Source organism: Hemicordylus capensis, chromosome 5, assembly GCF_027244095.1.
Source record: "Hemicordylus capensis ecotype Gifberg chromosome 5, rHemCap1.1.pri, whole genome shotgun sequence".
Classification (NCBI taxonomy): domain Eukaryota; kingdom Metazoa; phylum Chordata; class Lepidosauria; order Squamata; family Cordylidae; genus Hemicordylus; species Hemicordylus capensis.
Window position 1 is genome coordinate 88658323 of NC_069661.1, and position 23286 is coordinate 88681608.

General features: G+C 40.0%; 1 protein-coding gene across 7 annotated transcripts in view; it reads right to left on the bottom strand.

Moving 5' to 3' along the window:
• The window catches only part of FAT1 (FAT atypical cadherin 1), a 174228-nt gene that overhangs the window by 54216 nt on the left and 96726 nt on the right, over positions 1–23286 (bottom strand). For 6 of the 7 annotated variants that reach the window (XR_008308269.1, XM_053254337.1, XM_053254338.1 and 3 more), the window contains exons 4-8: positions 18472–18533; positions 9857–10186; positions 8722–8932; positions 7346–7414; positions 4566–4705 (exon numbers count right to left, since the gene is read on the bottom strand). Coding sequence is in view for 6 of the 7 variants with exons in the window: in XM_053254337.1 (XP_053110312.1) it covers positions 4566–4705; positions 7346–7414; positions 8722–8932; positions 9857–10186; positions 18472–18533 (812 nt within the window). In the remaining variant the exon portion in view is untranslated. The remainder of the gene's footprint in view (positions 1–4565; positions 4706–7345; positions 7415–8721; positions 8933–9856; positions 10187–18471; positions 18534–23286) is intronic. The other variant, XM_053254339.1, reaches the window with a different exon arrangement.

Here is a 23286-nt window from a genome sequence, read left to right on the forward strand (position 1 = left end):
TAGCATGGGTGTCCAAGGGGAACAGTTGCCCACACCCAAATCATGGCTAGATTAGGTTTATATTTATATATTTTGATGGATATATTTGTATGTATGTACTCTGCTGCTGCTCCATAGCTGCACGATCATTCTGCCTTTCTAAGAACTAGAGATGGTATAAAAAGTTAAATTCTTGTCATGATTTTAAAACACCATGCTAAGCACTGATAATGCCATCTTTGCTACATGGACAAAGAATGGGAAGCTTTTCCAAAAAAGATTTACAAGCAGTTTAGGATTTCAGCTCCCACTTGAAAACCATCTGAAGCTACATAATGACTTATCAAGTCAACTGCTACTATTTCACAAGATTCACCACATGACAGCAACAATCCATGAAGCTAATCTACTCAACGTGTTTCAGGTACCACATGGTAGCTGTCATATGGAGGCTAGTGGCTTCCACATGGGATATATGTGTAGACCAATGTGCAACTGAAAACTGCTTCCAGAGGATATGCCATCACTTGGGGATTACACACGACATACCCTGTGGTAATTAAAATACCCTAGATTAATTAAAAGACACTGGCCTACATCAGGGGACCCCAACCTTTTCTGTTGCAAACCTTCAGCTCAAGTACCCCATATAAATTCATTCATTCATTCATTCATTCATTCATTCTCTCTCTCTCTGTACTCCCATTGGAGTAATGGAAAATCCTGTCTCTTATATGTAACGTTTAAGTGTAAGAGAGTGTGTGTGTGTGTGTGTGTGTGTACATAAAAACACAAATTGTATTACCGTTAGGGAGATAGGTTACTACAGTTACCGGCTCACATCCACTCTAAACTACTCATAAATAACTTTATTGAAATTAATGGGAGAAGTTTAATTGTTCCTGTTGAAGTGTCAGACCATATCAAATGCGTATACTTCAGTTTGGGGACAAGGGATAGATTGGGACTTCTGTTGGTGTATCGATCATCCTGCTGCTCAACAGAGTCCCTAACTGAGCTGACAAACTTGGTCTCGGGCTTGGTGTTGGAGTCCCCCAGGCTTGTGGTGCTGGGGGACTTCAATGTTCATTTTAGGACCAATTTGTCCGGGGCGGCTCAGGAGTTCTTAGTGGCCATGACGACAATGGGCCTATCCCAAGTGGTCTTGGGACTGATGCACATTGCTAGTCACACGCTTGATTTGGTCTTTCACTCTGATCAGGGTGGTGTTCCGTGGGTGGGGAAGCCTGTGATTTCCCCATTGTCATGGATGGACCACCATCTGGTTAAGGTTGGATTCACAATCACTTCCCACCTTCACAGGGGCAAGGGACCTCTTAGGATGGTCCACCTCAAAAGGTTATTGGATCCAATAGGATTTCAAGAAGCCTTGGAAGGATTTAATGTTGGCTCTGCCAGTGAACCTGTTGATGCCCTGGTGGAGAATTGGAACAGAAAACTCACCAGGGTAGCAGACATGATAGCTACTAAGCGTCCTCTCCAACCTGCTTCAAAACTGGCCCTGTGGTATACGGAAGAACTACGGGGGCTGAAGCGGCGAGGTAGATGACTGGAGCACAAGTGGATAAAGACTTGGCTTTACTCCGACAGATTGCGACATAAAGCACTTTTGAAGACCTATGCTCAGGCAAAATGTGCAGGAAAGAAGCGATTCTTTTCTGCCCATATTGCATCCACAAGTTCACATCCAATGAAGTTGTTCAGGGTTGTGAGAGGGCTAGTATGTGCCCCTCCTCCCTTGAATCACAATCTGGAACCATCAATTACCCACTCTGATGTGTTTAATGAATAATCTGTGGAAAAAATCTCTCATATTCGGGCCGACTTAGACTCCATCTCCACAATTACTTCAGTGTCTGATGTGGAGGTGTCCAGCAACTCCTCTTGTGTTATTAGGTTCAATCAGTTCCAGTTTGTGACTCCTGAGGATATAGACAAGCTGACTGGAATGGTGCGGCCTACCACTTGTTCTCTTGACCCTTGCCCGACATGACTTTTACTATCTACCAGGGGGGTGGTTGTAGAGGGCCTGGTAGACATTATAAATTTTTATTTTATTTTTATTTATTTTTGCATTTATATACCGCCTTTCGTTAAAAAGATAACCCCAAGGCGGTTAAATGCTTCTCTGAGGGAAGGCAGGATGCCTTCTTGTATTAAGGAGGTAATTATTAGACCACTTCTGAAGAAGCCTACCTTGGATACCTCAGAGTTGAGTAACTACAAGTCTGTCTCCAACCTTCCATGGCTGGGCAAGGTAACTGAAAGGATGGTGGCTTCCCAGCTCCAGACAGTCTTGGAGGAAACTGATTATCTTGACCCATTTCAGACTGGCTTTCGGGCAGGCTATGAGGTGGAGACTACTTTGGTCAGCCTGATGGATGATCTCCAATTGGGAATTGACAGAGGGAGTGTGACTCTGTTGGTCATTTTGGACCTCTCGGCGGCTTTCAATACTATTGACCATAGTATCCTTCTGGAGCATCGGAGAGGGTTGGGAGTGGGAAGTTCTGCTTTGCAGTGGTTCCACTCCTACCTCTCGCACAGGTTCCATATGGTGTCCCTTGGAGACTGTTGTTCTTCAAAATATGAACTTTTGTATGGTGTGCCTCAGGGCTCCATATTGTCTTCGATGTTTAACATCTACATGTAACTGGTGGGAGAGATGATCAGGAGATTTGGTGCAGGGTGCTATCAGTATGCTGATGACACCAAAATCTTTTTCTCCATGTCAGCATCATCAGGAGAGGGCATTTTGGAGGAGCGGTAAAGAAATCAAATACATAAATAAACCTCTTTAAATGTCTGCCTAGAGTCAATGATGGGCTGGATGAGGGAGAACAAACTGAGACTGAATCCAGATAAGATGGAGGTACTCATTGTGCAGAGTCGAAACTCAAGAGACAATTTTGATCTGCCTGTTTTGGCTGGGGTCACACTTCCCCGGAAGGAACAGGTATGCAGTCTAGGGGTGCTTCTGGATCCAATCCTTTCCCTGGTATACCAGGTTGAGGCAGTGGTCAGAAGTGCCTTCTATCAGCTATGGCTGATATGCCAGCTGTGTCCATTTCTTGAGATGAATGACCTTAAAACAGTGGTACATCTGCTGGTAACCTCTAGACTGGATTACTGCAATGCACTCTATGTGGGGCTGCCCTTGTATGTAGCGTGGAAACTACAGTTCGTCCAGAATGCAACAGCCAGGTTGGTCTCTGGGTCATCTTGGAGAGCCCATATTATTTCCATTTTGAAGGAGCTACACTGGCTTCCAATATGTTTCCAGGCAAAATACAAGGTGCTGGTTATAACCTATAAAGCCCTAAATGGCTTGGGCTCTGGGTATTTAAGAGAATGCCTTCTTTGACATGAACCCCACCGCCCATTGAGATCATCAGGAGAGTTCTGTCTGCAGTTGCCACTGGCTAGTCTGGTGGCTACTCAGGGACGGGCCTTCTCTACTGCTGCCCTGAGGCTTTGGAATATGCTCCCTACTGAAACAAGAGCCTTCCCATCTCTGGCAGCTTTAAAAAGTCTTTAAAGATGCATCTGTTCACCCTGGCCTTTAATTAAATATAGTTTTAATTGTTGTAATGCTGTTTTTAAAATATTATTTTTAGATTTTTAAATTGTTCTAACATTTTGAACTTTTTGTTTTAAGTAATCTTTTACATTTTCTGTTTTTACTTTGTTGTAAACCACCCAGAAATGTGGTTTTTGGGCGGTATTAAAAATATGTTAAGCAAGTAAATAATAAATGCTGAGAATGCCCACTGCTGATTTTCTGAAGCCTGTCAGTCAGGATGAGGGGAGGGTACACTAAGCTTCAGCATGTACCCAGCAACCTAAAGAAGCACACGTGCAGCGGATGCATTCGTGCTTCTTAAGTGTGGATGCTCATGTGCATAGCAGTGTGTGGGATTTTCACCAATCTTCCCTTCCCTAGAAGCTCTCTGTGCAACGTGCAATTATGTCATACAACTACATGCACACAGCATTAGTTAGGATGCTGGCCAGTAAGTTTACTACATATGAAAGTAAACTGACAATGTGGCAAAAACATGTATTCAGCTCCAATGCTTCACTGGTACATTCATTAAAGAGTCTGGACTGAGTACAGCTCCCTGTTAAGCAGACACTTAGTGGCAGGCGCAGGTATGCTGCCATGTAATACCACATTATTAAATTTAAGAATATCACATTTAAGTGAGACAGCTTCGTGTGTGTCTGTGTGTTTTAAATTATTAATCCTTGTCCTCCTCTGTGAACCGTGGTTTGCAAAGTCTGTTTTCCGCTCCTCATTCATCTTTCTAACACCAGAACACGATATGACTTTAAAGCTGTTGATTCAAAGTGCACTTTATCTGCTTACACATAACCTTTGCCCTTTGGCCATCAAACATAAGTGGTACTGTATTCCATTGGTATCAGAAACCGCTTCTTTTTCAAATAAAGTCCTTCTAATTTATACACTATGTAATTCTGCCCAGGGGAGAAGGAAAAAAGAGAGAGAATGAAATAGCTTCAAATTCTTCTTTCAATAAACACTTCATTAGAAATTTCATTACCTGTGTGCCAATAGTCCTAGTTCCATCTGTTGCTTCTACTGTCAGGTTGTAATTTGATTTCTGTTCTGCATCAAGAGGTCTAGCGACAATGATGGTTCCAGTGCCCTTGTCCACATCAAAGCGACTGTCATAGTTGCCACCTAGTCCAAGAAATTGCATGAAACAGAAGTTCATAAAATGCTTCTTTGAGGCACCATTTCATGAGAATATGCTTCTTCATGACATTTAACACAAGTTTAAAACAAAACAGGCTCTAAAGTCATTTGAAGTTTTGAATTGGATTTGTGGCTTAGTGGTAATACAGTAGACTGCCACTAGGGACAAAAAGGTTTATCTTGGTTTATTGCTGCTGCTTATTTGACTCAAGGCAAATATGTAGGGTTGTATTCTAAGAACTTATTTCATTTGCAGAAGTTCTGTTTGTGCAATGAGGGTAATTTGTGCCAATCCCCGTTCTCTCTGCAGTCCCCTGTGGCCCCCCCGCCCCAATCAGTTTCTGAGGGTGACTTCAAGGACAATTTTTCAGGCAGAAGAAAGAGGGAATCAACAAAAATCACTTCCCCTTGTACAAAAATAACTCCAACCCCCGCTGCACAAACAGGAGTTCTTAGGATACAATACAGAGTCTTGAAAATTTTGATATTTTTTTCTTTTAAAAGCTGACTGTAAAACAGCCTTGCAAGTAAGTCCACAAAAGTTACTAACCCTGCTCACACATACCCATGTTGCATCATCTGAAATCTTTTTTTTTTTTTAAAAAAGAACCAGCTTTTGAAGGTTTCCTGCCTAGACAACAAAAGGCTATTCTTACTTGCTACAGACAACTAGGCACATGGCTATTGACAAGTCTATTTGAAAGCTTAAGTTCAAGAATAAATGATCATTAATTACCAACATGATTAAGTCTTAAAGCAAGCGGAAGCAAATAGTAATTCACATGGAAGAGAACCACTGGATAGTATTCTGTGTGATATGTTTATGATGGTGTTTTCTTGCTTACACCAAATGACTCTGGGTGGGTATCAAAACAATAGACATGCTTACCATGGGTTCAATCCACTGAGCACTGCTGCCACTGAATTGCCATTGAACCTATGTGGCTTTCACAAGAGCAGTGCTTGGTGGATTGTGCCCCACCCCCACCACATGACCATCAAGTTCTGGGTCACTGAGAGAAAAGCTTTAGGAAAAGACTGAATTAAAGGCTGAAAGAGAAAAGGAAAAGAGCACAGTGGCTTAAAAAGACTAAACACTTTTCTCCTGTGGTGAATCTTATTCTTTTCCTTTACAGGAAAAGCACACTTTTCCTTTCTAAATGCCTTTTGAAATACAGTTAAATAATGCAACTGAAATATAGCTTAGTAAACACAGCCAATCACCTAAGCATTTAATTGATCATAATAATAATATTTGCGACAGTCAGAGCAGATTGCCTCAACAACACAATAGCTATTAAAACCAAATGTTGTTAGTCATGATGATAAATACTGGCCATTAACTTCTATTGGTTTCGACTTTTAGACAAACTATTTGAAAATAAGAAATTAGTTTCCATTGTTGTGAACATAACACTAGCTGTGGCAAAGACATTTGTCCTAATTAGGTGCTGCATATGTTCTGTCCTGTTCTTTTTGAAAAGCATGCTTAAAGCACAAAGTCATTTTTAAATAAATCACAAAATCCTTAACCTTTTGTAATTATGAATTCCAGTTATATTTGGCCTTGAACAATATTTCCATTACAAGAAAACTGAACATGCCCTCTAATCCTAAACATTTTGCTAAGAAATATGTCCTGCTGATTTAAATGGGACCTAATTCCAAGTGAGTATATTTAGAACTGATTTTTTATTCTAACAAATATTTTAGAGGTTGTTTCTGCCTTGGACAAATAAAGTGATTGATGAGCTAGATGTTGCCTCATTACATGCAACATTTTCATTGCTGGCATTGAGTTTCTGGCGATGAGTGTTAGAATATAGCTCTGTTAACTGCCCCCAGAGGATGCTTCCAGAACATTAAAATAACCACCTTCATTTTTGCACTCCACACATTTTATCTGAATTCCTTGTGCAATACATTTTATTTTGGATGCTTCCACAATGGACAATACTACCCACATTTACCTTCAGGGTAGGAAAACTTCAGGCTAGATCTAGACAGCAGCCTCCCCCACAGTCAGTTCAGTGGTCTTCAAAGAAGAGATGTCACTTGTACAGAGGATGACCTCACAGAAGAGATGCCAACTAGTACAGAGGTTGACTTCTAGACTCTCTATGCTACCTGCACTGATTCTAATAAACACTAATCTCTCATTTGGACTAGCACTGATCAGCACAGGGATCCTCAATGTCCCCACATTGGGGACAAGCTATTATGACAGCATGATGCATACCTAATCACCTGAACCTTGACACCAGACATAAAATCCATCTGTCTATCACTCTCCTAAGAAAGTTGAATCGTCACAAGATATTTTGCAGCCATAGCTCTTGATAGTATGCAGAAGCACATTGGTCTGTCCACCGGAAGCACAGATGGAACTCTTTTGGGCCCAACCAACACCAGCATTTCAAAGTGATGCTTTGGTTCAAATGTGACAAGCAACAGTAACAAACACAAAACAACAACCAAGAGCAGTAACTACAGAAAACAAAAAAAGTCCTGTCAGAAAAAGAACACAAAATATGTCTCCCAAGCATTATTAAAATAATCTAAAACTGTTTGGTTTCAGTTTAGATCTCATAATCTGATAATAAATTATGTGATCTCAGCAGATACCTTCTGCTGTACAGTTCAGGTCACAAGCCATCTGAAAGATGTAAAAAACGTCACTAGCAAGCTTGTCTCCTGGCACAGCCAAAAAGAAAGAAAGCATGGAAAGCAAACACAGAAGAAAGAAAATATGTCAATCAAACTGATTCATGCTATTAGTAATAGTTAAAAGGTTAAGAAAGATATCTAAAAACAGAAGCTGTAATATTCTGATTAATTTAATGCATTAATATACATTTAATTTTCCTGATTTAAAAAATAAATTACGACTTACTCTTCAAAGTTCTTTTCAACTTTGTTTACAGAACTTGTTGTAAATACTTATATCTCATGTTTACATTCAATGTTAGATGAAATTTATTATCTATAATCTAACTGAAGTCTGATATATCCAGCCCTGATACCCTAAGACGGGTAGATATCTTCAGCTCTTCAGCTGCTGTTGAACTACAACTCACATCATTCCCAGCCACAATAAATTGTGACTGGGGATGATGGAAAACATAGTTCAACAACAGCTAGAGAACCAAGGTTGTCTATCCCTGCCCAAGAACTTGATCTGATCTCATACTATGGGCTGTGCCTTGATCAGAAAGACTAGGACATTCAAGGAAGTGGAGTGGGGGACTGCTGCAGACCCTGAATACCCATTGCGGTACACAATTAGATGCACTAAGGAGAGTCTGTCCTGGTTAACAGTCATGTCAAGTGTGGGGGCATAGTGAGCTCCCTGCAGAGCCTTGGGCATGCAATGGGAATTTCATGGGTAGAATATAGCAGGAACAAAGAAACCTGCTTTAAAACAAACAAACCCAAAAACCCATTTCAGTGAAAAGGTCAAAACTCTTGAGATAACATAAATTATACCACATACTACTACTACGATGGATATTTATATACTGCTCTTCAACCGAATTTCTCCAAGCAGTTTACGTAGAAAAAACAAACACATAAATAAGAGGGTCCCCTGACCCCAAAGGGCTCACAATCTAAAAAGAAACATAAGGTAAACACCAGCGACAGCCACTGGAGGATGCTGTACTGGGGTTCGATAGGGCCTGTTGCTCTTCCCTTGCTAAATATAAGAGAATCACCACTTTAACAGGTGTCTCTTTGCTCAGTTAGCAGGGGTGAAAATATTAAGGGAGGGGGACTACAAAGAACCTTCTATTAAAATACTCTTTATAACACATAGGAAATACTCTTAATGAGGAGCTGCTTTCACTTGATTTATAAAGAAAATGTTGGTGCAACATTTCTTCAAGATTAAAACCATTATGTAAAGATATTTAGAAATTCCTCCATATTTGGGGGGATCAGAATGCTTAAAATGTGTAATAGCTGCCACATAATTACAATGAACAATTGTAACTTTTTCTTACCTGTAATTTCAAACCAGAGCGGAGTGCCAAGTGGCTCAACAGCTATTACACCAATCATGTGAGCTACTGGATCGCTCTCCATTACGGTAAAAGAGAAAAATGACTCTTCAAAAGAAATGGGTTCAAGAGATGGACTGGGCTTTGGGATCCATTCTATATGAAGGCGAGTTGTTGATGACTTTTGTGGGCGACCATTATCTACAGCTTTGATCTGAGAAATACGGAATAAGAGATTTAGTAATTGTTTAATTATGTAAATTCAAATAATGCATATGTGAAATACATATTGAAATTAAAGCTGACAGCACATACAATGAAATAAGAAGATTGGATCAAAAGCAACAGAGGGCCCAAGTGCTATGATACTGTGAGCCAAGGGAGGTTTTCAAAATGGCAGTCCTCCATGCAGCATGGCAAGCTGCTTTTGAAGCTACACAAAGAACAAAAAATACATTTCACAAGGCTAGTGCCCCTTGCATGAAACTAAGCAGCAATTTTGGAGCCTGGACAAATATTGTACATTTCCTTTTTAAAATAACTGATAAATATGTACTTCTTCTTCTTCTTCTTCTTCTTATTATTATTATTATTTTTACATTTATATCCCACTCTTCCTCCAAGGAGCCCAGAGCGGTGTACTACATACTTAAGTTTCTCTTTCACAACAACCCTGTGAGAGGTTAGGCTGAGAGAGAAGTGACTGGCCCAGAGTCACCCAGTTAGTTTTATGGCTGAATGGGGATTTGAACTCGGGTCTCCCCGGTCCTAGTCCAGCACTCTAACCACTACACCATGCCGGCTCCATACAACTACCTGTTTTCAATCGTCTAAGAAAAAAATTAAGCCCATTCACCATTCACATTTTGACCAGAACAGGAATACACTCACATTTTATTTATTTACTTACTTACTTATTTAATACATTTCTATACCGCCCAAAATGCAAGTTCTCTTTTCTCTCTCTCTCATTTTTTTAAAAAAGCTATTTAATTCAGCATAAAGTTGATGCTTGCTTGTTAACTTACCAATTTTCCAAGCCTTTTACATCACCTTCAGTACAAGAAGTAATAGACAGTAGATGTTTTAAGACACTGATGGCAGCACGTAGGGCATGAAATACTTAAATTTGACTTACTGTGAGAATGTCATATTCTCCTGCTCCAGAATACTTTTTAGAGGAGACTACTCCAGTTTTTGGTTCAATAAAAAATGTGCCATGCTCATCACCATCCTCAATGCTATAAGATATTTCTGCATTGGGCCCTTCATCTTTATCAGCTGCTACAACACGGTAGACAGGATCCCTTCTGGCAGTCCTTTCTCTCTCTGGTTTCTCACGTTCTGGCAATTTGATCTTGTAGAACTTTTGTAGGAATTGGGGTCTATTGTCATTTTCATCTAAGATCTTCACAATAACCCGGGCAAGGGTTGTTTTTGCTGGTGTACCATTGTCTGCAACCATTACCTATTGATAACAACAGTTTACAGAAACAATTACTTACTCTTTGATTCAAGCATTGTCTTTGCATTTTGGAAAAAAGACATGTTTGGCATAATAGGCACAGATTAAAGCAACTGCAATGCTATGGAACTCCTGTTAAATATTTTAAATGTTGGAAGCATGTAGAATTTACTTGTATATTATTGCAAATATACTGGAAATACTTTAACATTTTCTCACATGAAGAATGTTTGTGTTGACCCAAAGATGCAAATAACTAAAGACTAGGACTAATATATATTTTCAAATTTGATAGGGTCAAATATTAATGGAAATTTAAAAATGCCATTATGAAAAAATCCACTAAATCAAACTATCTGCATGAAGCTTAAAAAGAAAAAGCTTAAAAATAATACACATTCAACTATTTTTTTACACTGAAATAATAAAAAAATGAACTGCAATCCTGACAACCATATCCTCCTTATTCAAACTAAAACACATTGTTTATGCAAAGCCTCAATGCAAATTGCTTTTAAAGCTCAGGGGAGTTTTAAATGAACTGATCTTGAAAGCCTGCTGCACTTTCTCAAGCCCTACTGCATGCACAAAAGTTCTTGCCTATGTTTCTGGGATGCATTTAGCTCTATTATACCACATATGTATAGCAACAGGTGTTATCTGACTGTGTCTGGCTTCAAGACCATCCAACAGACTGGAAGTAACAAGATATTGCCTCTTTAAGAGGCAAACTCAACACAATGAAACAGGCCATATATCTGAACTAATAGAAATGATTTCATTTTTGCAGCAGAGGCCTGTGTGAATGGTTGAGCCTATATGTTCTTACTTGGGACCTATACAGTCCTAGACATGATGTCAAGCCATGGGGCTCATTTTCCAAGACTTCAGTAATGGAAGAAAGGGGGTTCTAGGTTTTGCTCCTTCTCCATCTTACAGACATTTTCTTCAAACTCTGCCTTGGGGCTAGGGCCCAACTTATTAGCTGCCACCTTCTCTTCCTCGACCTCCTTCACCCACTGCCTATATATACCCTCCTTCAGAGAGCTTGCCACACCCCTCTGAGACTCCCTTGACATAATCACACCTATGTCCCAATGTGCTGCTCTGTTAATCCTGCATGCTCAGCAGTTCTACCCAAGCACATCATTCACCCCTTCATGGTTACAGTCCTGTTTGTTTGAAGAGGCAAACACCATAACCACGATGGCAGGCACTTAGGAACATAGGAGGCTGCCTTCTACTGAGTCAGACCACTGGTCCATCTAGCTCAGGATTGTCTATACAGACTGGCAGTAGCTTCTCCAAGGTTGCAGGCAGGAGTTGCTCTCAGCCCATAACTTGGAGCTGCCAGAAAGAGAACTTGGAACCTTCAACATGTAAATATGCAGATGCTCTTCCAAAACCGGCCCCATTCCTAAGGGGAATATCTTATGGTGCTCACACATGTAGTGAGCTACATCCCATTCAAAGAAAAATCAGGGTGGACGCTGCTTTGCAAAGGGGACAAAATTCATGCTTGCTGCCAACCATGCTGGACTTTGAAGAAACCAGACAGAAAGAATATTGACACTTTTGAACTTTGGAGCTGGAGAAGACTTTCGAGGATACCATGGACAGCTGGTTAAACACTCAAATGGTTCATAGAACAAATCAATCCAGAATTTTCACTCAAGGCACAAATGACCTGGCTCAAACTATCATACTTTGGACACATTATGCGAAGAGAAGTCCATAATGCTGGGGAAAGTTGATGGAAAGAGAAGACGACGACCAGCAGCAAGGTGGATGGACTGGATTATGACAGCAATGGATGCAACACTGAGAGACCTTAAAGGCCAAGATGAAGATAGAGAATCCTGGAGAGAATCTATCTATGTGGTCACTACTTGACAGCACTTAATCAAACAATCAATCAATCAATCAATCAATCAATCAATCAGAGGATGGCAGCAATGATGGTGAGGGGTCTGAAAACCAGTGCTATGAGGAACAATTAAAGGAGCTGGGCATGGGAAAGAGAAGACTAAGGGGAGATATGATAGCTGCCTTCAAGTATCTGAAGGGGAAGAAGGAGAAGCACACTGTTGCTCCTAAGAAGTAGAGCAGGGGGTTGGACTGGAAGACCTTCAAGGTTCCTTCCAACTTGAAAATTCTACAGTGCTCTGAAATGTCATTAAAATACATAATCCTTACATTTAAAGGTTTACGCCCCATATCAGCCAAACTTGTATTAATTCACTTTTCAGCCTTGTACTATTTAAGCATAAAAACACACCATTTATTAAACCCTTTAAACAAACAAACAAACAAACAAACAAACAAACACACCCACCCATCAGCACAAGATTCCCTTGTGCTTTCCACCCCAGGATGAGTCAAATCAAGATCCCTGGTATTTGGGCATGCCTTACCCACAGAAGGGTAAAGCTACTGAAAACATGCTCAAGGTAATTTCTGAGTCAGAGGCTTACAGTGGCTTTCCTGGCTTGCCTTCATGGCAGACAGCTGTAGAAGAAACCACTGCAGCCCCCAAGCCACTTCAGTCTAGGGAGATCTCAGACTGAGTGGCTAGCAGGACTGGAAACTTCTTTTGAGATATGCAGCTGCTCACAGGAAACTTGCTAGCAGAGGAATGAGGGTGGGGGTGTCAAAGGGAAGAAATGAATTTCTCCCCCTCTCTGACCCACTGCCTTCATCCAGCATACATTTAAACAGCTTTCTGCTTGTTTTTATTAGCTGTTGCCTATATCCATTTGTCAAGCTCTCTGACTTTATTTTTATCCTCCATTTCATTCCCTTTCTCTTATTATCTTGCTTTCTAATATGTCTTCTTTGTCAATGTGTGGAAATATACAGAAATAGCTGACAGTCATTACCATTTGCTCTGCTGTAATCATGGTAAATGGATAGAAGATGAGCCATTCAGCTATTTTAAGGGATATGTTGCCCAACCTAATAGAGGAACTCAAACAAACAAGACGCCAATCGACCAGAAAAATAAAATAGATGCTACTGAAATTTTCTCAAACATAAGTATTTAATTCTCTCTGTGACACTGGCAGTGGGATGTATCATAGGCAAATAAGAACTCTTTGTCAGAAGTTTCTTATTGGAGGGTTCCCGCTGGTTTTAAAAACATTTTTCTAGGGAAGACTATCCCAGTGGTGTTTCCATTAATAACATGCATCCTAAACATTTGTGATTGCATATTTTTGAAAGGCTGGCATAACATCATGATATATGATGTTAGACTGACTGAGCACTTAATCTGCCTCACACATCTGTTAACACTAAAATTCTTACCCTGGGCAAGTGACTACAGTAGGCAAGTGACTAGAGCAGTCCAGATACAGACAAGAAGTTGCAATACTGTAATTCTGAAAACTAGGAACCAAGGGGGGAAATAATCGGACTAAATTTTCAGTGTTTGCAAGAAAAAACACTGGCTTTCTCCTGAGACAGTAAGAACATAGTTACAGTGTGGCTGTATAAATGAAATAGGTAATTTAAACTACTGTGTTAAATGAACAGTGATAAAATATGAATGCCAGAACTCTTTGTCCAGAGCTAGTTCCTTTTAAAAGAAGGAAGATATATACCGTACGTGTAGACATAAATGGAAATGGGGACGGAAAAAGCACTTTTGACTTGTATATATTATTTATTTATCTTGTATATTGCCAGCTTAAGGAATTCAATAGTCTTTTATTATATTTTTACCCACACTTCTTCCAAGTATCTCAGAAAGCCACTTAGCCACAAAATAAGGATAAGCTGAGAGACCATGATTTGTCCAAAACCACCCAGAGAGTTTCATGGCTAAACATTTGAATCTGTGTTCAAAAACTGCTAGAGAAAACAAACTAGCTGGCCAGCAGCATTCTACAGCAAACCACCAGGATTTGATTCTAGTAACAGCAATTGGTGAGCAATCCCAACAAAGATATTCCTTGTTAGAGCAAAAAGGCCTGACAGTGTGAATACTACAAACATAGGGCTAGGAATCCATCTAAGTGTTGCAATCATATGCATGCTTACTTTAGTGTAAATTCATTGGGCTGCACTGTCTGAATAAATATACTTAGCATTGCAGTGTCAGTTTCTGAAGGCATAACTAATAAGTGTATATTGATGATACAACTCTTTTAAAAATTCAATTCTATATTGTCCTTTATCCCTGAGGAGGAAAATAAGAGGGAAACAACAAAGATTAGGAGAGGAGAGCTGGTCTTGTGGTAGCAAGCATGACTTGTCCCCATAGCTAAGCAGGGTCTTCCCTGTTTGCATATGAATGGGAGACTAGAAGTGTTAGCACTGCAAGATATTCCCCTCAGGGGATGGAGCCGCTCTGGGAAGAGCAGAAGGTTCCAAGTTCCCTCCCTGGCATCTCCAAGACAGGGCTGAGAGAGATTCCTGCCTGCAACCTTGGAGAAGCTGCTGCCAGTCTGTGAAGACAATACTGAGCTAGATAGACCAATGGTCTGACTCAGTATATGGCAGTTTCCTATGTTTCCTATGTAAAGATTCTAAGATATTAGAGTGCAAGATGAAGATGCAAATAAATATGCTGTATTTAAAAGCAAGACACCATTTCATAGTTTCCCATAAAACCCAGAAAAATGTTAGCAGGAAATAGAATGGAACATATTTATATTTGTTAGTACACCAATGAGTGAAATGTAGGATAAATTTTAATAGCAAACAAGGAATAAACTTGCCAGTCCATCTGGTCAACACTTTAATGCTAAATTAATTAGCCAGATGCACAGCATTTGGCTCAAGCTGCTTGTAACATTGCCACCATGCCGTGAATTTTTTGGACAAGATTGTAAAACCATTTTTTTAAAGCTATCAATATCAAACAAGTGGGGGGGGGGAGGTGGGGAGTTGTTTTAAGCACTTCATTTAAATACAAACATAGAGAGGCTGTTCTCACGAGCAGCCAAGACCAGGCTAGGGTAGCTAAGCCCGGGCTTGGCTGCCCTTGAGAACTTGCAGGAGCCAAGCACTTTCTGGCAGTGCATTGGCAGCAAACCCGGCTAAGAAGCCAGGCTCTTAAACAAAGTTAACCCATTTTCAAGAACTATGTGTTGAAACACTGATAGGCATCCACCCATTGCTGGAGGGATCCCCACAATACGCCACATACCTGCACGGTGCATTGTGGGAGTTCTAGGGGCCAGGACAATGAGTCCAGGCCTCTGGGTTATCCGTCCTGCTCCGTGCTGCACAGAGCAGGGCTGATCGTGTGGGAGCGCAGAGCACTCCCACCAGGAAAACAATGAGTGGAAGGCAAGGTTTGGGAAGCCCCACCACCACCACCACCCGGTAGGTGATGTGAATGGCCCCTATATTTTACATATTGTAACTTCTAATAATGTTCCTATATGAAACATTGCCATGCCTAATTTAAAGTTTTATTAATTTGGGCAACAAGCCCTCCTCAGAACAACAAAGAAAAGAGCAGCAAGGTGGGCAGGGAGGAGGAGGGAGAATGGGATTTGCACTGAGCACTACTGAAAGTAAAGAACTCTGTTTTCACCATTTTCAAGGAGATAAATTGTTGCACAACCTTGTGAACTCCTACTCTAAAGTAGCACAATAGTATTCTTTATTCAAATCTCAGCAATAAAATTTGTTCTACTTCGTATTTTTAAAATTTGTATTGTGACAGGAACAGCCACATTGCACAAAACACCTTTGCACACTGATAGCCTTATTGTGTGATGTCTAGAAAAGCTGCCTTCTGACTCATTATACCAAGAGCTCAAGATTCATAAAGGTAAATGGCTGCAAGCGAAACAGCTCTGAACAACATATTAACATCGTGCACGTGGCAAGTTGTTTTGGTCAAAAGAACATTTTGTGCATACAAAGGAGAAGTGGAAATTTTCAGCTTTCACCCGTCTTCTGCTGCCTCTGATCCCTCCAAAAATAGGTCTCTGAGAGCCAGGGGAGTTTCAGAGGTACACTTTAGAGAGGCATCAGGGGAAGGGGGGACTCAGTCAATACTGTCCATTCCCCCTTAAGTGTATGAAATGTTCTTCCACATGCATGTTAGTATGTGAGCCACTATGACCCCTGCAGGCTCCGATGGTATAAACAGATCACATAACTGACAAACAGTTTGCATGGCAATGGCTTAGCCTCTTTCCAAGCTCTTGTATCTGCGAGCTGGATTGTGCCAATGTACTTGGATTGTCTGTCAAGATGTGCTGGTGGGATGGATTTTGTCAGGCTTTTGAGGGCTAACAACAAATGTTTCAAAAACACCCCAAAGTTGTTTTCTATATGAACTACTGGGGAGAGAATGTTTAATCTATAGGCAAGATCCGGTTATTGTTAACAACACTTGTTCCATTGATGAGATGGAAGTCTTTAATCTGCGTGTTAGTGAGTGTTTGTATTATTTGTGTTTGTTCTTTTGTGTTGTGAAAAGTGAATAAAAAGTATTTTAAAAAAAGATGTGCTGGTGGGATACACTTGCTAAAAACTCCTTTTAGAAAAAAGAATCTTGCTGGAAAGCTGTGGCATCTTTATCATGCTGGCATCCTTATCCCACGTCTGTATGAGTGTTCATGTGCAATTGGCACAATGAAAAAAGCAACTTAGCACAAAGCAATAACCTTTTTACCACAGAAGGTTAATGGATGGGTAGGAGGGAACAAAATCAATATTTTTAAAGCAATAGATTGGTGTTATCTCTCATCCACAGAAATACTGGTCTCTCCCACCACTCTTCCCTCCAAAGTGCATGCATGCACCAACTTCCAGGAGCCAGTACAACAGTTTCTGGTGGGCGTGCAGTCTCTGCTGCTTCTGCAACTGCCGCCCAACTGCCGTTTCCCCACCTCCCTGGCCAGGAAGCATTTCCGAGCTTTCCCGCTTTCCCCGGCTGGGTTGCCGCCACCGCCTCCTCCTCCATCCACCGGCCGGGCCTCTTCCTCCTCCAGTTCCGGCTACAGATCTCACAAGATCTGTGATGGAACAGCCAGAAGAGGATGGGAGGTGGCGGATTCCCCACTCCACAGGGAGTCCAGACAGAGAAGGTGGTGTGGGCCTGGGGGGGTAGGAGGATGCGAAGTGGCGGCGACATCCCCCCCCAACCGGTGTGTGTGTGTGTGTGCTGGTGTGTGAGAGTTATGTGCACACACTGCCTCGACACTGCTGCCCAGGGAAAAATACACTTTCCATACACTAATTATAAAAAATAGAGGGAACCATGTCTCCTACCCAAAGGTTGGGGAATAGTCTTGCTGCAGGGGGAGAGTGGTAGCCTGCCTGTTGCTTTTCTCTTTTATTCTTTCTTTTAAAAAAGAAAACTGAGGAGGTACACACTTCAGCATTCAAAGGGGAGTACACAATCCAGAATGAAATAAATACAAGGAAAAATGGAAATTGGTTAACGCGGATGGGACTCATGCAAGTACCATAGAAGATGGAAAGGTCAAAGCACAGGCTACACATGGCAAAAAACGATACATGCCTATGTTCATGAAGCAGTAGGGAATAGTTAAGCGGGAATGGATCACACAGTTCACATACATGAAAGGTCCCAGTTTCTATTATCTGGCACCTTCAATTAAACAAACTCAGGTAGTAGGACTATAACATATTTTCACCTGAGATCCTAGAAAGCTGCTGAAATTCACAAGCCTGTGAGTGTCTAAATCGTGGGGGAAATTCCTCCCTTTCAACAGGCATATCACAGGTGAAAGGAGGTTCATCCCTCTGTTCCTCTCCAAAGTGATGAACAGGGTTGAATCTGGACTCAGAACTCTCTTTGAACACAATTTCAATGCCACTACAATTCTGAGAGAGTTCAAATTCTCCCTCCATCACTTTGCAGAGGAAGAGAGAGCTGTGAATCCCTTTATACTGGATGTGGCTGTAGAGGGGGAAAGATTTTTTGCCTCAGCCCAACTATCCACAGATTTAAAATTTTCCCCATCTTCTCCTATGGCATTCTGGAGGCAGGGGAGGGTTGAGCATCCCTTTGCCCCATAGTGACTACTGGAGAGAGGGATTAGTTGAAAAATGAGCTATACTAAATAAAGTTGAAGTCAGGAGGGTTAAGGCTTTAGCTCCCCTACTAAACATTTTCCTGCTAGCATAATCTGTATCTACTATTGACAAAAACTCCTCTGTTTCAACACACACACAGTCTGGTTTGGGCAACCAATGAATCCTCATATGAAGAACCCACTTTACAAAAGAGATTACTGATAGACAGTTAAATACAAAAGACTACAATTCAAATGCAGAAATTCAACAACATAATTTACCTCTAATATGTGTTCTGCTTGCTGTTCTCGGTCAAGTTTTCTTGACGTCGTCGTAATTAGACCTGCAAACATAAAACAAGTATTTTGTCAGTTCTTGAGAAGGAAAGAAGAAAAAGGTAAGTGACTCAGTGTGTACCAATAAGCAGCAATATATGCTGAGCCTTTGATGATAATGGTGTTTCTTTTATTTCTTTATCATTACATTTAAAATGCATTTTTCTGCTCTATTGTGAATAAGTACTGGGTTTTTTACAGTATATATAACCACGTATATACCAGGGCAGACAGAAGACAGATTGGGATCTGCTGGCAGATATGTGGATCTGGAAGGATTTCTGAATCTCAGTTCACATTAAGAGGTAGCTTTGTTTCTTAAGAGTGTATGTTTTTGCATTACATGAGGTGTGTGGAGTGCTGCTCTCTCCTGTACCAGGTGAAGTCCTGGACCACATTAACATATGTATTTGTGGGCTCCTTACTATACCCCAAAAGCATGAGAAGAAACAGCACTGCAGTGGTTCCCATTAAGCTGACATAACTTAAGAACCTACTCAGGAAGTGGGGCAACAGTTCTATCCTCTGGAAGCTCTCCAGATTATGATCTGACACACAGGAGCTGCTTTTCTCCTCTCTCATTCTTGCTGAACCTGCTGGGCTTCTTGAAGAGGAATAATTCTCCTTGCCTTCTCAAGAGTCTAAGGTCCACCCCCAGCACAGTACTTCCAGTGACTGTTGCTGATGTCTATCATATGTTTCTTTTTAGAATGTGAGCCCTTTGGGGACAGGGTTCCATCTTATTTATTTATTTGTATGTTATTTCTCCGTGTAAACCACCCTGAGCCATTTTTGGAAGGTCGGTATAGAAATTGAATTAATAATAATAATAATAATAATAATAATAATAATAATAATAAGGTTAGAGTCACACAAGCATGCCTGCCATTCAATAGCAGCAACTTAATGTCATGATTTTCATGTAAGAAATAGCCATGACCAGTCAAACAGCACAGAAGGACAATATCACATTTATTTATTTAGTGCATTTTTATACCGCCCTAACCCAACGTCTCATATCATCTCAAATGGAAGGTTTCATGCTTAGTCTAATTACCAAGTAATTAAAAATTGTTGCTGTATATATGGCATGATTTTCTTATCTGAACTTGGTAGAAAAGGCATCGTTTAAACTAAATTCTTATGCACTAAAAACAAGCATAAATTTCCATTGTTCAGACAGATTAAGAGCTTTTTCTTTTATTTGAAAGTGTTGGGAACCTGATCAGGCCTTCAATTTGTGACTGTAAAAATCAGTAAAAGGGTCAAAGGAAAAAGAGGCACCTTCTTCCAATTTTTAGTTACTTCCTAAAAGCAGACAACAGCTCTGTTTTGTCTGCATTATGTTTCAGCCAGGAAAAACCAACCGGAGCCTCTAGCTCTGCAAACACAAAGTAATGCAACACCATGCTTAAATCCTAACCTAACAAACCTGTTCATCAACTTTCTAAAACGAATCTGGCACCAAAGTTGAAATAGGCTTCATTTTGTCATACATACACTTTAAAAGTGGTAAAGCATTTGGGGTACAACTCTAGCTTCCTTTTAAAATAATACATAATGAAAACTACTGTTCTACATCATCTAAAGAAAATGATTTTTCTTCAAAACTATTCCAATTTCTTTGCTAATTAAACTATCAGCTTTTTCTTAACTGAGTAAAACTTACACACACAATGGAAAACTTAGATTTTAAAATACTGGTTCCTGAGTTGTATTATTATTATCATCATCATTTATTTTACATTTTATATCCCGCTCTTCCTCCAAGGAGCACAGAGCGGTGTACTACACACTTAAGTTTCTCCTCACAACAACCCTGTGAAGTAGGTTAGGCTGAGAGAGAAGTGACTGGTCCAGAGTCACCCAGCTTGTATCATGGCTGAATGGGGATTTGGACTCTGGTCTCCCTGATCCTAGTCTAGCACTCTAATGAATACACCACGCTGGTGTAGTATATGCAGTGACAAACAGAATCTAGGGCCAATGAAATCATCCATACCATATGCCATGCCATGCCATGCAGGAGTAATAAGAAAGTTGTGACAATTGAGGGACGGGGCGTTGGTTAAATGAGGCAACATATGACAAAGGAAAAGGCGAAAAGGTTTTTCCCCCCCAAGTAGGGATTGTCCCCATGTACAACAGCAGTTAAACAGTGTTCCTCAGTAATACATATCAAAGGCTCTTCTATGAGAAGACTGGCAGCATCAGAGAGAAAATGGAACAGATATGGGACAGATTTTTAGAGATGTGATCTCAATTTAAAATGTTACACATTGTTTTTTAAAAAATATTTCTCCACTTCCTCTTTACTATTTCCACAATGTTTCTTATTGTGAGCTATACATTTATACTGAGTGGCATGGATCAATTCTAATCTGCAATTATAAATATTTATCTCAATCACAAATGAAACGTGAAAATGATTCATCATTCATATAGGTTTATGAAGCTCTTGTGAAAAAAAGTAGAGTAAAGTACATATCTGCAGAATGTTTGAGAACATGGAAATATATGTCAATGAGCTCAGCATAATTGTGGCTACTGATGAACAAAGTTTAACTCTAAAGCACTTTAACCTGTTCTTCCTATATAAACCTTGTTATATACAGATAAGATAGAGAGGAGAGTCATGACAATATGTCAAGATGCAGGTGAGAAAAAAGGGTTTTTAAAAAAAACAAACTGAAAAGGTAAGATGTTTCCCAACTCTTCTTGCTATATTACAGATTCCACAAATGAGTAGCAGGAAACAGGTTCCTGTAATTTAAATAGTAAATGCAATTCTGGCCCTATCTACCCCTAGCACAACATCCCTCCAGTGACTGTTGCTGGTGACTATCTTACGTTTCATTATTATTATTATTATTATTATTATTATTATTATTATTATTATGAGCACTTTAGGTACAGGGAGTCATTTATATCTATCTGTGTAAACCACTTTGGGAACTTCTACTGAAAAATGTTATATAAATATTCATATATATACCAGCATAGCCTTGAAACTGATAGATTAAGACTAGCAAGTGACCCCTGGAAAATCAGCTGGGTGTTTTTTTTCTTTTTGGTAAACTTTTTATTTATCGTTTCTTACTTCTTAAATAAGTAATAGATGCACATATCAATTATTTAAAAACTCTTTATTGCAAAAAATAATGAACAAGTACTATTAGCAGCGAATTGCAACAACTTTCCAGTGAATTTTATTTCAAATTTTGCCATGTTAAAGGTCTTTTAAAAATGCTTCAATACATATTTGTAAGAATGCAATTAATTTCTTAAGGATGGTTCTCAAACACTACCAGTCTCCTTAATGTCAAAATGCTGACTATTTATTTATTTATTTATTTATTTATTTTTGCAAGGTACTTGTCTCTCAGGATTGGGGACTTAAACGGCAATGGGTTTCAATGGATGTACAGGTCAAGCAATACTTCCCAGCCATGGGATGTAACATTCAGTATCAATTCTGTGGAGTTACAGACAATATGGTGGACGACACTGACCAGTTTCCTGAAAAATCCTCCTTTCTCCTACTGAATGGAAGCTATGTCCAGTGCAACTTTCCAATAGCCTCTGCTTGGCAATGCACTTAAAAAAACAAAGCAAGCAAACAACCAAACAAAAAATCCCTAAGAAGGCAAAAAAGAAGAAAATAGCTCTAGCTACTACAGCACAACTGAAGCATACATGATATATCTTGGCTTCTGTTTTCAAATTGCTGTAATTGGACACAAAGGTATATGCAATAGAATTACCAGTGGAATGAATGGTTGTATCGGTTTCAAAAAACATACACAGGTTGCATAATCTACACTCACACAATGTTTACACATTATGATATACATGTGCACTGTGAGCACACATGCAGGAAAAATTAATGGTCAGAACTCAAAGGGCTGAGATATTCTGTTTGCAATGTGGAGCTTCCCTCTGCTCATGCAGTTTCAGAGGGCCAGACAAAGCAACATGTCATGCAATGCAGTCAGTACAACTGGGGCTGGAATTGGGAACACTCCCCCTATGTACACACTGAAATACTTTCTGTGCATTCATTGGGACTCTAGATTCTGGCCAATATCTGAAGCAGTCCTTCGAATAATTTATATAACAAATCTATCAAAACTCTCTGAACATGAAGCAAACATTACACTCTGCTTCACAGTCAGACACAAATTTTTAAAAGTGGTCACTGTATTGATATCATAGTCTAAGATGAAATAGGATTGATGGCTCCCAAGTCAAAATGCTCACTTAACACATTCATCCTAAATAATCACTGTGTGATTGATAAGAAAAACACAGGGAGAACACAGTTCTCAGTTATTGCTTTTTAGAGTCTGAGAGATCATTACTGAGCAGCATTTTGATATATTTTCAGACCATCTCTGCTGATTTCTAATCTTCTGGCAGGGCTACCCTTAGACTTCCAACAGACTAGACACTAATTGGTATGTTCTACTCTCTGGGTCAATATGCATCTGAACATATTCCCTTCAAGGTTATTTGTCCTCTCCAGAGCATCCTCCCAAGTATCCTGGGAGGATACTTGGGAGGATACCTGGCTCATTCCTGTGACTGCTATTGAACAAAGCATGCGACAAGAGTATAATGCCTGAAGGAGCTATAGCCATTGCAAAAGCACCCTAATATTGGACTGATGTTCCCATCTACACACACACAAAGTTGGTCCTGCTCTGAATCTGCTTGTGTACTCCAAAAGCATCTTAGGGATTGTGTCCATTATGTTTCAAA